Source organism: Apiospora kogelbergensis (assembly GCF_038363985.1).
Source record: "Apiospora kogelbergensis strain CBS 113332 chromosome Unknown utg000007l_segment0_segment0, whole genome shotgun sequence".
Classification (NCBI taxonomy): Eukaryota; Fungi; Ascomycota; class Sordariomycetes; order Amphisphaeriales; family Apiosporaceae; genus Apiospora; species Apiospora kogelbergensis.
The window spans coordinates 4,288,066-4,303,838 of NW_027117424.1; the positions used below are offsets into that span (position 1 = coordinate 4,288,066).

General features: G+C 59.4%; 5 protein-coding genes across 5 annotated transcripts; 3 read left to right on the forward strand and 2 right to left on the reverse strand.

Moving 5' to 3' along the window:
• Positions 1 to 982: 982 nt before the first annotated feature.
• On the forward strand, positions 983 to 3,649 carry PG998_011827 (pyridine nucleotide-disulfide oxidoreductase family protein; the record flags this gene model as incomplete). The annotated part of the gene is made up of 4 exons (XM_066878643.1): positions 983 to 1,216; positions 1,282 to 2,444; positions 2,498 to 2,723; positions 2,810 to 3,649. The coding sequence occupies 4 exons, from the start codon at positions 983 to 985 to the stop codon at positions 3,647 to 3,649; spliced, it is 2,463 nt and encodes an 820-aa protein (XP_066727697.1).
• A 208-nt stretch (positions 3,650 to 3,857) lies between these two features.
• PG998_011828 (Flavin-binding monooxygenase-like family protein) lies at positions 3,858 to 5,900 on the reverse strand (the record flags this gene model as incomplete). The annotated part of the gene is made up of 2 exons (XM_066878644.1): positions 3,858 to 5,464; positions 5,834 to 5,900. The coding sequence occupies 2 exons, from the start codon at positions 5,898 to 5,900 to the stop codon at positions 3,858 to 3,860; spliced, it is 1,674 nt and encodes a 557-aa protein (XP_066727698.1).
• Positions 5,901 to 8,041: 2,141 nt separating this feature from the next.
• On the forward strand, positions 8,042 to 9,222 carry PG998_011829 (uncharacterized protein; the record flags this gene model as incomplete). The annotated part of the gene is made up of 3 exons (XM_066878645.1): positions 8,042 to 8,092; positions 8,159 to 8,918; positions 9,059 to 9,222. The coding sequence occupies 3 exons, from the start codon at positions 8,042 to 8,044 to the stop codon at positions 9,220 to 9,222; spliced, it is 975 nt and encodes a 324-aa protein (XP_066727699.1).
• A 1,340-nt stretch (positions 9,223 to 10,562) lies between these two features.
• PG998_011830 (allantoate permease) lies at positions 10,563 to 12,271 on the reverse strand (the record flags this gene model as incomplete). Its single annotated transcript, XM_066878646.1, has 2 exons — positions 10,563 to 10,824; positions 10,908 to 12,271. The coding sequence occupies 2 exons, from the start codon at positions 12,269 to 12,271 to the stop codon at positions 10,563 to 10,565; spliced, it is 1,626 nt and encodes a 541-aa protein (XP_066727700.1).
• A 1,034-nt stretch (positions 12,272 to 13,305) lies between these two features.
• PG998_011831 (uncharacterized protein) lies at positions 13,306 to 14,432 on the forward strand (the record flags this gene model as incomplete). The annotated part of the gene is made up of 2 exons (XM_066878647.1): positions 13,306 to 13,402; positions 13,423 to 14,432. The coding sequence occupies 2 exons, from the start codon at positions 13,306 to 13,308 to the stop codon at positions 14,430 to 14,432; spliced, it is 1,107 nt and encodes a 368-aa protein (XP_066727701.1).
• Between the last annotated feature and the right edge of the window lie 1,341 nt (positions 14,433 to 15,773).

Here is a 15,773-nt window from a genome sequence, read left to right on the forward strand (position 1 = left end):
CGTACATGAACTTCTCGGGCCGAAACTTGACCTAGGAGGCTGAATGATTCAGGAGGGGTTGGCTTCTCAGCATTGAAGCCACATTAGTAGTCGCCTGTTCATGAATCGGCATATTCAGCGGTGTGCACCCGAAGCCAGCCACAGGCTGGGAATGTGCATATCCCACAGCGGACGTCCAGAAGAGCCACGACTCAATTATGGTGGTCCGGAGCACCTCCATGGCCATTTCTTGCAGCGGGCAACATGCCACTCGTACTATCTATTGTGCACATTGTCTTTACTTTTCTTCTGTTTACAGGCGATAGAGAGAGCGCGCGACTAGCCAGGGGTTCTTAGCTCGCATCTTCCATGCTACCTCATTTGGTTCCGCCCCGAGGACCTGCCTCTTCCGGCAGGTGTCTTGGAAATTCCCCATACGGCATCATGGGAGCCGACCCTGGAGCCTGCCAGCAACCGCAATCCGGCAGAAAACCACCCACGCTGTCCTGCCCGAGCGTCTGCGACCTGCATGATACCAGCAGCGATATGGAGTCAGGCCGGTGGGGTTGGCTATCCTGGTTTGCAGATGGGCTGGGGGGTTGCCAACGGAGGATGCGCCCTGGATGAATTGCTGTCGCCGCCAACGCCACCAGCGAACACGGCCGACAGTTCCTTGCAGGGCCCTAGGCCGTGCGACCAGCCCGCCAGCCCATGAGGGGAAAGGAACATATCTCGCATGTCACTTGCCCTGTCCCCCCGCTGCGGTGTAATGCGCTTGCTATCTACATACATGCGCGCGCAACCCAGTCAACGGCGGGCAGGCATGTCTATTAGCCGAGCCGCCCATCATGAATCACAGATATAAAGGGCCTGCCGCCGCAGGCCCATCCCCCCTTCTGTTCCTCTTGGAGTTCAGAGCTCTTCTCGCTTCTGACCTTGACGCCAACCTGACCCTTTGGCTCAATCCGCTCTCTTTTCTGACCGTTCCCCTTGAATCTCCACCATGAGGGTAACCGTTGCCCAGAGCAGCGCCGCCGTGCTCGCTTTGGCGGCCAGCGGCGTCGCCGCCGCCAACGCCTGCAATGCCGACAACTGCCTCCGCGCCATGCGGGCCTCGCAGGTCCCCGGCCGCCTAGAAGACTCCCGCGCTTTCTGCTCGAGCTTCACCGCGGCCTCGGCTTCTGCCTCGGCCGCCGCCATGCCCACCTTTGTGGCGGAAGGGTGCCAGCCGAACCAGGTCGGTGACACCAACTTCCGCGTCTCCAGCGCCTGCGCCTGCATTGCGGCCGCCACCGCCACCAGCTCTGCCTCTGTCTCCGCCACAGCGTCGGCCACAGCTTCCGCCTCCCCACCGCGGCCTGCGCTGCCGTCAGTGCCGCGTGGGCATCGCAGGTCGCCGCGACCCCATCGGCGACGCCCACGGTGGCGGCCAAGGTGGCCTACGCCTGCCTGAACTCGGTTCCCGTGGCCAAGGAGGCGGCGCTCAAGTTCATCGACGAGCTGGCGCCGTACCTCGAGTGGCAGTCGGACACGGACTGGAAGAAGGACCCGCCCGCCACCTATTTCTACCCGGGCTACGACATGTGGGCGGAGCTGGCGTCGGTGCGCGCCGGCGTCGTCGCCGACAAGTACAAGAGCGAGTACGCCTGGCAGGCCGACATGTACCTGCGCGTCTTCGGCCCGGCCCACGACGGCCACCTGTACCTCTACTCGGACGTGCTGACCAACGGGCTCGAGTGGGCGCGGCCCTTTGCTTTGGTGTCGGTCAGTGAGGACGGCATGGCGACGCCCGAGGTCAAGGTGTACGAGGACGTCATGTCATCCCCCGAAACCGCCTCCACCCTGACCAAGATCAACGGCAAGGACGCCGTCGCCTACCTCGAGGACGCCATCTTCGCCGTCTCGGGCAACCAGGACAAGGACTCGGCCTACAACTCGCTCTTCTACGAGAAGGCCTTCGCCGCCTCCAAGGGCACGGGCTACTTCAAGCAGGGCGGCCGCACGCGCTTCGTCTACCCGGGCGAGACGACGACGTTTGGGTTTGCCAACGGCACGGAGCGCGAGCTGGCCAACTCGGCGCTCGTCAAGGGCAACTGGACGGGCGTCGTGGACGGCGCGTCCTTCTTCAAGAAGTTCGCGCCCAACGCGGACCCCGCGGTTGCCGCCCCCACGCCCGCCGCCCCGTCGACGCCCGCCCCCGGCGCCGCCACGCCCACGGGCGTGCCCGGCTACCCCAAGCCCGTGATTGTCAGCAGCGACGCCGTCGTCTCGGGCTACTTCCTCGACCAGCCCGGCTTCGAGGACGTCGCCGTGCTCTCCATGCTGTCCTTCTCGCCCGCCAGCCCCGTCGAGTTCCAGACCGTCGTCCAGGAGTTCTTCGACAAGGCCGTCGCGGCCGGCAAGAAGAAGCTCGTCGTCGACGTCCAGGTCAACGGCGGCGGCTACATCTTCCAGGGCTACGATACGTAAGCCTTCCCCGTTTCCACTAACAAAATTCTGTCGCTAATATGTAGTATAGATTCCGCCAGATCTTCCCGGACATCGAGCAGGAGGGCACCGGCCACTGGCGCTACTCGCCAGGCTTCGAGGCCGTCTCCAAGGTCTTCTCCAAGAACTGCGAGGGCTACGACCCGTACACGGCGCCCGACGAGCTCATCCAGCAGTGCGAGGGCGTCTACAACTGGGGCTACGACTACAACCGCGACAACAAGAACTTCACCTCGTTCAAGGACAAGTTCCCTCCGGTAAGCTAATGATTAATCCAGTCTATGTTCTCCTAGTCTTGATAGACGGAGAAAAAGAGAGAACCCATAAGCTAACAGCCTTAAAGGCCGAGTTCAAGAACGACAAGTACACCGAGCTGATCCAGTGGAACTTCGACAACCCGCTCGACACCGTCAACTCCACCTACGGCATCGGCTACGACATCACGGGCTACGGCGCGCGCAAGAACTTCACGCGCCCCTTCGGCGGGCCCGAGAACATCGTGGTGCTGTTCGACGGGTACTGCGCGTCCACGTGCACGCTGTTTTCACAGTTCATGAAGCACGACGCGGGGGTGCAGTTCATCGCCATGGGCGGGCGGCCGTCGGTGCAGGGCCCGATCCAGGGCGTCGGCGGCGTCAAGGGCTCGCAGTCGTACTCGTTCAGCAACGTCTACACGTACACGCAGCTGGCCAAGAAGCACACGACCGACGCCGCCCTCGTCAAGGAGCTCGACCGCTTCACCACGTACCCCATCTCCCGCGCCTCCAACGCCGGCGTCAACGTCAAGAACGAGATCCTCCGCCAGAACTGGGACGACGGCACCCCCGCCCAGTTCGTCGCCGAGTACGCCGACTGCCGCCTCTTCTGGAAGGCCGACATGCACAAGGACATCACCAACCTGTGGACGGCCGCCGCCGCCGCCGCGTTCAAGGGCGGCAAGTGCGCCTTCGGCGCCATCGACCACTCTGCCAAGAAGGCGGCCGCCAGAAGCGAGAGCGAGAGCGAGAGGCCCGCCATGTTCAGCAAGCCGCGCTTCACGCTGCCCACACACAACAAGGCGCCCGTGCCCCTGCGCGTGCCCGTCGCCCAGAGCGTCGTCAGGCGCCAGGCGGCCGAGGAGAAGGCCCCCGCCGACAAGTCGTGGGTCTTCATGGCCAACCAGCACATGGTGGCCGACAACTAAGAAGCACTCACTCAAAGTCTACTTTCTTGCAAATAGGACATCTATGTACAAAGCAATAATGAATAATATTAGTTAACCCCCATTTGATGATCGGCTGACTAGCTGCGCCTTCTGGTTCTGTAAACGATGCGTGAATGAATGTCGTAGGGGGTGGATTAGGTCTGTTTCTACTACAAGTGCCGCTACGCGCTATGGTATCCGCTCCGCCCTACTTCAGCCCCAATAGCTCCCTCTCCCTCTTGGACAACTCCTTGTCCCCCCGCGATATCCTCAGGATCGTCTCCCTCGCCAGCTCGGGCTTAGCCCCGCGACCGCAGAGCCGCCACTGCGCGCTGCTGGTCACGTCGAAGTAGACAGCGTTGAGGGTGCGCAGGCGCGCGAGAAGCCCGCCCACTCCGCGGCCGAACAGCAGGCGGCCGAACGTCGGGTTCGCCCCGAGCGGCGCCGCCAGCTGGTCGAGGAAGGGCACGTACGTCTCCGAGTTGGCGTGCCGCTGCGACGGCACGTACGCCGCGCGCCGCCACGCCTGCTCGACCCGGATCGCCTGCCGCAGCGCCTCACCCGCCGGCGGCGCGTGGTGGCCCGCGATGGCGCCGACAGCGTAGCGCGCGCAGGCTTCGGCGGCCGGGGCCGCAGGGCCGGCCTGCTCGCTGAGGCCGACGAAGTAGAGGTTGCGGTAGCGCTGCGGCACCACCATCTTGTAAACGTGGATGCCGTCGATTTCGTCGTCGTTATCGGCGGCACCGTCGCCGTGGAGCACGTCGGCGGGAAGGTGGGGCTGGACGCGGTGGTAGCCAGTGCAGGCGATGACGGCGTCTAGGTTTGCGAGGCGCGTGCCGTCCGACAGCAACAGCGAGCGGCCGTCCGCCTCGAAGCCGTCGACGTCGGCGCGGTGGACGTGGACCTGCCCGTTGCGCACGCGCTCGAGGAACTCGCTGCGGATCGTCGGGTTCTGCTGCATGAGGCGGTGGTCGGGCTTCAGGGTGTCCGGGTGCGGCCCTTGCACGAGGTCCAGAAGCAGCTGCTGAAGCCACTCGGACACGCGGCCCGGCATCCAGATCTGCGTGGCGCGGTTGTCCCAGGCCTCGACGGGCTTGCCCAGGACGTAGCGCGGGATCACCCAGGTGCCGCGCCGCGTCACGAGATGCACCTCGCGGCAGCCCGGCGCCAGCTCGCAGGCCATGTCCAGCGCCGACGAGCCCGCGCCGATGATGGCGACGCGTTGGCCCTCGAAGCGTCCCGGGCGCCGGTAGTAGTGCCCGTGCAGGAACTCGCCGCGGAAGTTCTCCTTGAGGCCTTTGAAGTCCGGCACTAGCGGGATTGTGTTGTAACCTATGGCCGAGATGACAGCGTCGTACGTGCGCTCCTGGGGCTGCTTATCGTCGGGTCCTTGGAAGGTGACGGTCCACGTGGTCGTGCTTTGCTCGTGGTCCTCCTCCTTACCGCCGTCATTACCAGCCCCATTAGGCACGCAGCCCAAAACCTTGGTGCTCAGACGGATGTGCGGCAGCAGATTGAAGTGGTCCGCGTATTCCAGAAGGTACTGATGCATCTGCCAGTGAGTGAAATAGTCGCCGTAACGGGCGGGGTCCACAGGGAAGTCGCTGAAGCCCGTGGTGTCACGGCACGAGTTGAGGACGACGCCATCGTAGATGGACGAGTGCAGCTCGCCCGTGGCCGGGTCAGGCTCAGCTTGGTATGCCCACTGGCCGCCAATCTCGGCGCGGGATTCGAAGACGTCGACGGCGATCTCGACGCCCCCGTCTTCTGCCCCTTCAGCGAGACACTCCTTACAGGCGACCAGGCCCGAGAGTCCTGCGTGTCGGGCATATTGCGGTCAGCGCATGATATGATAGCAATTGGTTCCGCGGTACGAGATACGCCGTATCAATCTCTCATTCTCCTATCCCAGATGCTGGACACTCCCTCCTTTTCGTCTGTCTGCATGTTGCAAATTGAGCACTACCCACACAGCTCCGGAGAAGTGTGTCCAATGGTAAGACGGCACTAGCAAGCCATGCAGTGTCACGGGTTTGATGAAGGGGTGGCATGCATATCTGGGTTGGGCATTGATGATTTCCAAGCTGAACGGGGGAGAGAAACAAAAACAGGGGGAGGGGGCGTGCCGTGGCTCCGTGGGGGGCTGCGAAAGTGAGAAAGAAAGAAAAAAGCGTTGCGACTCACCTGCGCCGATGATTGCGACCCTCTTCTTCTCCCTGCCCTTCCCCGGTTCTATAATTGTCGACCCCATTGCGATCGACCCAAATCAATCGACAGGCAGCCCATGCACCCGGTACTGCCAATCCTGATATGAAGATGTAATATTGAAGATTGACGGTGTTTTTCTGGTGTTGGGAAAGGAGGAAAGGCCCAAGTGGGTTGGTGCCTCGTTGGTTACACAGCGAAGGAAGGGACTATCCTGAGTGCTTACTGTAATTGTCGTTGGTTGATAAGCGCCCAACCACGACCCGGCGGCTGACGTGAGCCTCGTTCAACATCTTCTATTTGCCTGAATTGTGCGTCTTCAGCAGCCTTATCGCATTTCCAATGTCCATCGGGCATTTCCTGTACCATCTCGCTTCTTCGTCTGTTACATTCTCGCCGGCCCCTCTCTCCCTCCCTTCCGCGCAGGAGCTGAAACATGCCTAGCAATATTACTGATCAGAATGCATCACACTCTATGCAATATGCGGTCAGAAAACCTGCGATCAAATCAGCGCGGGCTCTGGGCTGCAGGTCCAGTTTCAATGTCACTGTAGAGGCTGTCGGTGCAGTCACCTCAAGTGCTCTGCAATCGCGCCTCGGTCGACCCGCATAAGCGCCGGCACGATTCACTTACCCGTGGCCACGAGGGACAGACTGTCTAAAGCGAGCGTATGCAATCCTTCGCGTGGTGGATGCACACCTGCCATGCGCTTCACCTGTTCCCGCTCCCAGCCCATGGCGGATTGGGATCCCGCCTGCCCGCCATTTGTTCGGCAGGGCTGTCTCGAACCAACAGCTACGTCCCGTGACTTGGATTTCCCACTGCCGACCTGGCGAGACCTTGCAACGCTCGGCTTGTTCATCCATGCTTTGACCGTAAGCTGACCACCACCAAGGTGAGATATACCGGCAACTTCCACTCAGCTCCAGCCCGCTTGCTCGCTCCTCGGTCTCATCCACCATGGCCAGAAGCTACGACAGCCGTTGCTATTTTTGCATATGACACCCAACACCCTCCTTATAACTGAGCGTCTATTGACTGCGTTGGTGAGATTGGCCCTCGAAACATTACCCCACCCAACTGCCCACCTGCTCTTCAGCTTCGGTGTTTGAGCTGGAAGGGGAAGTGTATCGTCAAATATGTATAGTCGACGAGGGCCAGCGGGCGGCTACTGCGGCGCAGGCAATACTACGAAACAAAACCATCACACGACGTTGAAATGGATTGATCCTCGCCAGAAAACAAACACTTGGCCCAATTGGCAATCAGGGTGGCCTTTGACTTACCGTACCGCAGCGGGCCCTTCGTGGGGCTGGCAGGGGCCTTCCATGGCTTCTGGAGCTTCTGGAAGGATTCAAGTGGTCTGCAGCTAGACAGGGCCTGCCGGGCCTGCATGGCCTACAGGGGAAGTACAGGGGCTGCAGTGTATGTCTGGCAGGGGCCATCCGCTAACCTAGAAGCCTAAGACACAGAGTTTACAGCTATTGGTGGCCCCTACGCACCACCATCTGCCATCTCTCAATTGCAGTCTAGCAGTGTCTGGGTATCCTGAATGCGCGCACATGGCAATCCAACAATCCCTGGACACCATCATCTGCCATGTGGAAACCAAATGCACCCACTCCGCCCTGGCTGCCACGTTTTGTCTTATTGCCAATCTCGTGTCGGCGCCCATCAGAGCTCTTGTCTAGCCGATCTGGTCAGAGATGGTGTCATCTTCCATGCGGGACCATCCAGATTACCGCTGTGCCGTTACATTCCTCGGACTTCGCGCCCCAGGGTACCCCGTATTCACTCTCATGTCCTTCCCACGACCGACTGTCCACGCACACACACACACACCCTTCTATCAAAGGCCGAGTGTCGCTGCAAAGGCCGCATAAGTATGTATACGACAGCAACTGCCTCGGGCATCACTAGAATCCGACACAGGAACTGTTGTTGCTGTTGTTGTGAGGTTGGACACAAGCAAGCTGGCTAGTTTTCATGCCGCCGTCAACCATAATATAGTGGGTGCACTACGCAAGTCCTGGTTCTCCATCAACAACAGCCTTATTGGTCTTTGGATGGTCCGGCTCTTCCCTTAGGTTGCCCAGAACCCCTCTAGTCAGTCCCAGGCCATAGCTACCGAGGGAAACTTGACGGTCCGGACCACTGACCATCCCGCATCCTACATCGCATCCGCCATGGAGAAGAAGCCGGCGGGTGGGAAATCGTCGTGCGCCTCAGATCGTGCCGTGAGTCTTGCCCCATCCCGAATTGCATCCTTTTGGTTTGGTGGGCCCGTCTAATTATGACATCAGCCAGCCCCCGTGGACGCCCCGGGAAGGCCAAGTGTGCCACCACCGGCAGACGACCCGGAGATGGTGGAGGCCAGAACCCAGTACCTGGCTCTGAGGAAAGAGATTCGACCAGACTCAGATACACAGCAACGCCTGGCTCGCGCGCGGCATCGGGTTTACACAACAGTCCTGGATGGAAACCTCACATGCAGCAAGCTCCCCTCCCGGCTGAAACGAGTGCTCGACGTCGGGTCCGGCATTGGCTGCTGGGCGGTCGACATCGCCCGGCGGCACCCCGAGGCGCAAGTGACGTGTCTCGACCACCACGCGGTGCGCCTCGCCGACGCGCCCGCCAACGTGTCGTTCCTGGCGGCGGACCTCAACCGGGCCTGGCCGGTGGCGCCCAACTCGCTGGACCTGATCCACGTGCGGGCCATGAGCGACGACGTGGTCAGCTGGCCGTTCGTGCTGGCGCAAGCGCTGAAGACGCTGCGGCCGGGCGGGCAGCTCGAGGTGGCCGAGATCCGGCCGCGCTTCTGGGACTTCGACGGCCTGTTCGCCGTCACCGACGCCCTGCCCGAGGGCGAGAAGATGTCGGCCGAGCTGAGCGCCAAGATGGGCGTCGACCTCGACCCCTCGGTCAACCTACCCATGTGGCTCGACGACGCCGGCTTCGAGAGGGCCGCTCAGCGCAGCGAGATCCTGCCCGTCGGTGACTGGTCCAAGGACGCCAAGCTGCACCAGAGGGCCACGGTGTACCGAGAGATGCTCGAGCTAAGCGGTATGTTCCTCGTCTCTTTCTCGTCGCTCAGTAGCAGTAATCAATTGTGTCGCGCAAGTGCTGTGACGCACAGATCGCGTGTCTGGCCCTTGCTGCTGATATTTCCCCCGGCGTACCGACCTGGCTGACCACCATTCTAGGCTGGGAGGGCAAGTCGAGGCAGCTGTTCGTCAGCAGTGGCTGGGATCTCCCGAGATACACGGCGCTGGTCAACCGCATGAAGGAATCGATCATGTCCGGTGGGGTGAGGGTCTACATGACGGCCGTCTTCACGACCTGTCGAAGGCCGGCAGATGAACAGTGAATGGAACGCTCCGTCCATAGGGTGACGAGGAAGCAGGCTCCAGAGAGAGAAAAAAAGCCTCTTAGCCGAGTCACGAGAAAGCGTCGGCTACGATCCGGATGAAACCGATCACAGATGCGTGACGACTCGATGCGGTGAGGGGAAGTAGGTTAGGTACCAACTTAGTGCGAATTGATACCCCTTCATATTGATCAAATGTTCTACTGATCCTTTCCGAGGCGACGATGGAGCATTCGGTTCGCCATGTAATGAGCTTATGTCTGATCCGCAGCCCGATGGCCGTGAGCTGCCTCGGGGCATCGAAGACAGAGCCCATGCCGTCAAACGATGTGCCGATGAAATGATTGGGGGATTAGGCTGAAAACTTCTAGGCAGGGTTTCAATCCCTTTCTACATATAAATCGAGATGGGTCAGTGGCACCAACCTAAGCCAATATTGGTCGCCCGGCCTATTCCCGCTGCCAACGTGCGGCTGAATATCACACTATATGCTATTCCATGCAAGATCACCACCTGACCACCACTACCGCCCCAAATCATCGGTACATCGATCGATGGCTGGACCCCTAAGGGCCGCTAGGTTAGGTCATTCGGCTACGAGCGAGCGCGCTGCTTGTATGGCCGCTACGCTACACGAGACATGCTTGTTTGCAACGCCGCGTGACCCACAGAAACTGGTGTTTCCGGGGGCGCAGTACGATTCCCGATTAGAATCCGTGCCGACAGTCCACAAACGAAACGAAACGAAACCTGCGATGCCGGCTTCGGTCTAGCAGGTATCGCATCATTCTCTAGGGCGCGGGCCCTCCCTTCTTTTGCGACGGCTCTAAGCGGGATCGACGGCTAGTTTCATTCTGCTAAGACGTCGCCATACTGACAGACGTTATTTTCTCAGGCATTGCATCCTGGGAGCATGGAGGCCACAGATGTATTCGTAACGCGACTTGCAGGTAACGACCACCCAGACACGAGAGATGGTTCAAATGATGCAGGACATGCATGGCATGGCGCGAATGTGATTAACGTTGATCTGATTTGGCACGATAGTATTTAAAGCGAATTGCGGGTTTCACCTTCACGGGACTATCTCCTGGCAAATACTGAGGACGTGGGGGTTCACAATGGGTTTTGCTTGTAGTTCGTATCCCTTCAATATGGGCAGTACTGATTAGGGGCCCGAAGTCCACGATTAATCCAAGCTCGACCTCCAGTCTATAAACACTATTTTGAATGGAGGCGATCATTACTCTCAATTCGCGTGCACGCCCCGTCTTAGTGTCTAATAAAGCTTCTACTCTGTTCTCAGAAATCCCGCCCCCATACTTCACTTCGTCCTCTCCTCAGAAGACGTAGCGGAAGCTGAGGTTCTCGCGGTCCGTCAGGTCCTCGAACGAGCGGGTGGTGCGGCGGTCCGAGGCCTCGGCGACGCCGGCGGCGGCCAGGGCGTCGCGCTTCTTGTTCTGCCGGACGAGCCACCAGCGGAAGAAAAGCAAAATCACGACGAGGAGCGAGTAGCAGCCCAGGTGCGTCGCGAAGGCGATGAAGTACCGCGGCTTGTCCCACTTCAGGAACACCTGCGGCCCGATGGCGTTGCCCGCCGCCCTGAGGGGAGGGAAACGCAGTTAGTACCGAGAGCAGGTTATGCTGGGTGACGGGGAATGAAAAGCGACGTTGGAGCTACTTACCAGAAGATGAAGTTGATGGCGACGACGACGGTTTTCTTGGTGATGCCGCCGACGTTGCGCGACATCAGGGATAGACCCAAGGTCTGGGCAGACCAGAACGAAAGGGTAATGTAGTAGCAGATGAGCAGGCCAACATGCTGGGAGAAAGTCTCATTCGGTATAGTCATGAGGAGGATGGTGCCGATGAAAGAGGGGACAATGAAGCCCAGCATGGTGAGGATGTTGCCATTCTTCCACCGGTTCACGATCCAGTTGGAGCCGAGCAGGATGAAGATGATGTAGAAGCCCAGGACCATGGCGAGGAGCTGGGTCTGTAAAACACTAAACCCCAGGCTCTCGTTGACGATGATGCCGTAGAAGGAGCCGAGCCCGCTCGTGGGCAGCGTGGTCGAGAGCTGGATGCCGGCGTAGCACCAGGTCTGGGGGTCGGTGAGGGCGTCGACGACGTGGGAGCGCTTGAAGACGCGGTTTTGCAGGCCCGTCTGGTTGGACCGCACGCGCTCGACCATGAGGCGCTTGTCGCGCTCCGAGAAGCAGTGGGCGCGCATGGGCGAGTCGGGCATCCAGAGAAAGACAAAAATGCCGAAGAAGACGGACACGACGCCGTACGACAGGTACAGCCACTGCCACGACTTGAGCGGGCCGCTCTTGATCAGCGAGAAGCAGTACGCCAGCAGCCCGCCCACGATCTGCTGCGCCCCGTTCATCATGTACCAGTACGTCACGCGCGCCGCCTGCTCCTCGCGCCGGTACCACATGGCCGACAGCACGACGAAGGCCGGCTGGCAGGCCGACTCGAAGATGCCCAGCAGGGTGCGGCAGACGACGAGCCCCGCGAAGCTGCGGCAGGCGGCGTGGCAGGCCAGCACGACGGACCAGGCCACGATGGAGAAGCTCAGGTACTTGGCCACGGGCACGCGCGCGATGATGTAGTTCTGTGGGTATTCGACGACCAGGATGGCGAGGTAGATGCACGTCGTCAGCCACGGGTACTCCTGCCCCTTGAGGCCCGCGTCCTGCTGGATCCCCATGATGGACGAGAACGACATGGTGCCCTTGTCGATGGCCTGCAGGAAGTAGGTCGCGATCATGACCGTCAGCACGCGCTTGTCGATCAGCCGCCGCAGCCGCGTGTTCTCCTCGGGGCTGATGTCGGGCCCCGGGCCCTCCGTCATGTACTCGGCTACCTCCTTGTCGATGCGGTCGGGGTCGGCATGGCCGTCGCGCTTGGGGTCGGCGTCCTCGGCGTGCGATATGGTTCTCTCGGCTTCGTGGAGCGACTTGGACTTCCGCTTGGGTGTGCCGTCGTGGTGCAGGTGGGCGGGCTGGACGAGGTCCGGGTCGGGCCCTTCAATTCCCGACATATTGGAGATGACGAGACGCTACCAAGCCGCTGGGTAACAGATCTATTATGCGTCTTCCGATGGACTTTTTTCTACAAGGCAGTTGACTTCACACTGACACCAAAGAACTAGAATGAGGACAGAGGGAAAGCCCCAGTCGCTAGCATGCTTATATATGGGTGTGAGCATGTCTTCCGACTCATACGATCCTGGTATTTCCCCAACTTTCGGTAACACCTCGGATTGGTGGTGATTTCTTTCATAAACAAGCAGCCTACCAATTGACAAGGTGATCAACACTCGCTACCACCCAACCGAAGCCCTAAAGCCCAAGCTACAACGACCGGTGTTCCTACCGGTGTTCCTACCGGGTGTTGTTCATTTGAGCCAGCAGATCCATCTGCCCATTATGGATATGGGGTAATATTGGGCCGAGAATCTGGGGTCTGGGGTTGGTCTGGGGACGGTAGCGATCAGGGATGCCGTCAGCGTAAGTAACGTCGGCCCACCTTTCGATCCTCCAGCATCCATGATGAGCATCAACCCCGCACCGCTTCGGCGGGAAACCTCTCTCGCTTTTGGTGATGATTGAAAGAGGTTGGCTGATTATTCATAGAGGCTGGAATGGCAGTGGGGGCTTGGAGGATTTCAATGCGCTCTCCTTATCCGAACCAAGCATTTGGCATCCGCTGACAGGACGGGAGCAGGGTTGGCAGGGGGCTTGGGGGCTTGGGGAAGCTTCGTTTCCCCATAACCCCAAGTCTCGACGATGCTTCGGTCTGCTTCGGACCGAGGAAGCAGGGTGTCTCCAAGCCAAGGGATTTCTCCACCAACGACATTGCGTGGTCGCCGGCACCGTGTCCTGAAGTAAAAGAACGAAATGCGCTTTCTCCAAAATGTACATAGAGCATGGTATGAAGCTTGCCGTTGGCCATTGTACTTGAAGCTGGTGTTTGCGGTATACTCTTTTCAGTAAAAAGAAAACAATAAGAAAAAAACGCCCTCGTGATCCCAAGCAGCCCCTTTCAACACATCATATCTTTGAACTCGCCAAGATGCCCGCCGAAGCATATGGCCTCAAGGCCAGCGATATCCACGCCAAGATCCAGCTGCTGATCGACGGCCTCGTCAACATCCGGGACCAGACGGGGAGTTCCTGATGACGCTGGAAGACGGGCGGGTCATCGACACCAAGGGCTGGAACGACTGGGAGTGGACGCACGGCATTGGGCTGAACGGCCTGTGGGCGTACTACGAGCTGACGGGCGAGGCCAAGTACTTGCAGATCATCGAGGACTGGTTCGCGGGCCGGTTCGCGGCGGGCGGCACCACCAAGAACATCAACACCATGTCCGTGTTCCTGGCCATGGCGCATGTGTACGAGAAGACGCAGAACCCCATCTACCGGCCCTGGCTCGACGGCTGGGCCGAGTGGGCCATGCACGAGCTGCCACGCACGCGCCGCGGCGGCATGCAGCACATCACCTACCTCGATACCAACGCCCAGCAGCTCTGGGACGACACGCTGATGATGACGGTGCTGCCGCTGGCCAAGATCGGCCTGCTGCTCGGCCGCCCGCGCTACGTCGACGAGGCCAAGCGCCAGTTCCTGCTGCACATCCAGTACCTCTTCGACGCGCGCACGGGGCTGTTCTACCACGGCTGGCAGTTCGACGACGAGGGCACGGGCGGCCACAACTTCGCCGACGCGCGCTGGGCCCGCGGCAACTCGTGGCTGACCATCGTGCTGCCCGAGTTCCTGGAGCTGGTGGGCTTCGACGACCACGACCCGATCCGCGCGCACCTCATCGACACGCTGCGGGCGCAGTGCGAAGGGCTGGCGCCTCTCCAGGCCGAGTCGGGACTATGGAGGACTGTGCTGGACCGGCCCGAGTCGGAGGGCTCGTACCAGGAGGCGAGCGCGACGGCCGGGTTCGCCTTCGGGCTGCTGAAGGGGCAGCGGAAACGCTACCTGGGCAAGGAGCACGAGGCGGTGGCTGTCAAGGCCATCAAGGCCGTCTTGGACAACATCGACGAGCGGGGCGAGCTGCGGAACACGAGCTTCGGCACGGGCATGGGCCACGACCTGCAGCACTACTACAACATCCCCATCACCAGCATGCCGTATGGACAGGCCATGGCGATCATGGCTTTGGTGGAGTTCTTGCGGGTATTCATATAGACTGCAGTTAAGGCTAGGTGGAGGGTTGGAAATGCATCACATAACACTTGGTTGATCATCATTGTGTGGGCGAAAGTGGCTGGGATCGAATAGGGTAATTGGCGACAGGTAACACTGGCGTCGACAATGGGTAGCCAATGATGAGTGTTAACGCGGTTGACCCCTCGATTAGCTCAAGGAGCAAAACGGAGGTTTGAAGCACCAGAATGATGCTAATTACACGTATGCTTTCTACATAAACTCTTGTGCCATAAATGGCTGGTGGTGGTGAGATTCGTTGTATATCCATTTGCAGTGTCTTATTTATCATCCCACATATCGGCTTTTGGTAATTGATTAGGATAATCCATAATGTGCCATTATCATGGCTATTTCCGGCCTTACGATGCGATACGCATTACCCATGTGCAACTATGCCGCAGTGGCTGGGTTGAGGGACAATCTAGATCCCACAGGGCTTGACGGGACATGGGGGGTTTAAGCTCTCGGCTCCTACCGATTCGATCCCCGATAGCACGCGACAAGTTTCTTAGATAGAACCTGAACATGTGCATCTCCGGACAGTTTAATCCAAAGCGAAAGAAGTCGCTCAAAGCACAAAACAGACACATGCAATATCTTCAATGGATTGAAGGTAAGTTGGGAACTGGAAAGGACGAGGAGGCTGTGCCCAACCAGCGCGGCCGAAGGGATAAGCAACGATTGAGAGGCCAGCACTATCAACCATGTAGAACTCTACCTGTGATGGGATATCATAGCCTTACTTGAGTGCTTCACCTGCCAAGTCGAGCCCTGATTTGCTGGTTGTCTTAACAGCAAGATCGTTATCTGTTGCTGTTGGCTTGGCTAGGCGGGGACGGAGGGCGCCGCAAGAACCCCAGACCAGACGGGATCTACCAGCTTAGAAAGAAAGATAACTCCCGCATCCAGCTCAGACCGTATCTTCTTATCAGCGAGCCTCATTCCCACTTCTGATTGGCCAATGCCCAAGATAAGCTCTTCCGCTTACATGTCAGTATGGAGTCACGTATTCTCATCATGTTCGACCATGACAGCATTTCATGGCCGACACCGAGTCAATGACTGACAGAGGCTGCCTGGAAGACCGGCTTGATGGCTAGCCAGTTCATTGCCGGCATTCAAGGACTTTCGGCGATAAGCGGCCGACTCAAAACGTAGATCCAACGAAGAAAGTCCACCCTGTTGTGGAAAACAGAACAAAACCCAGGGTGGATAGAGAAACTGGCCCTTGAGATGATTCCAACCGCTTCCGGGGGTTATCACTTCCTGCATGTACGGTCGGACATATCATTCACGGTAGTGAGCAGATTTGGTCAGTGA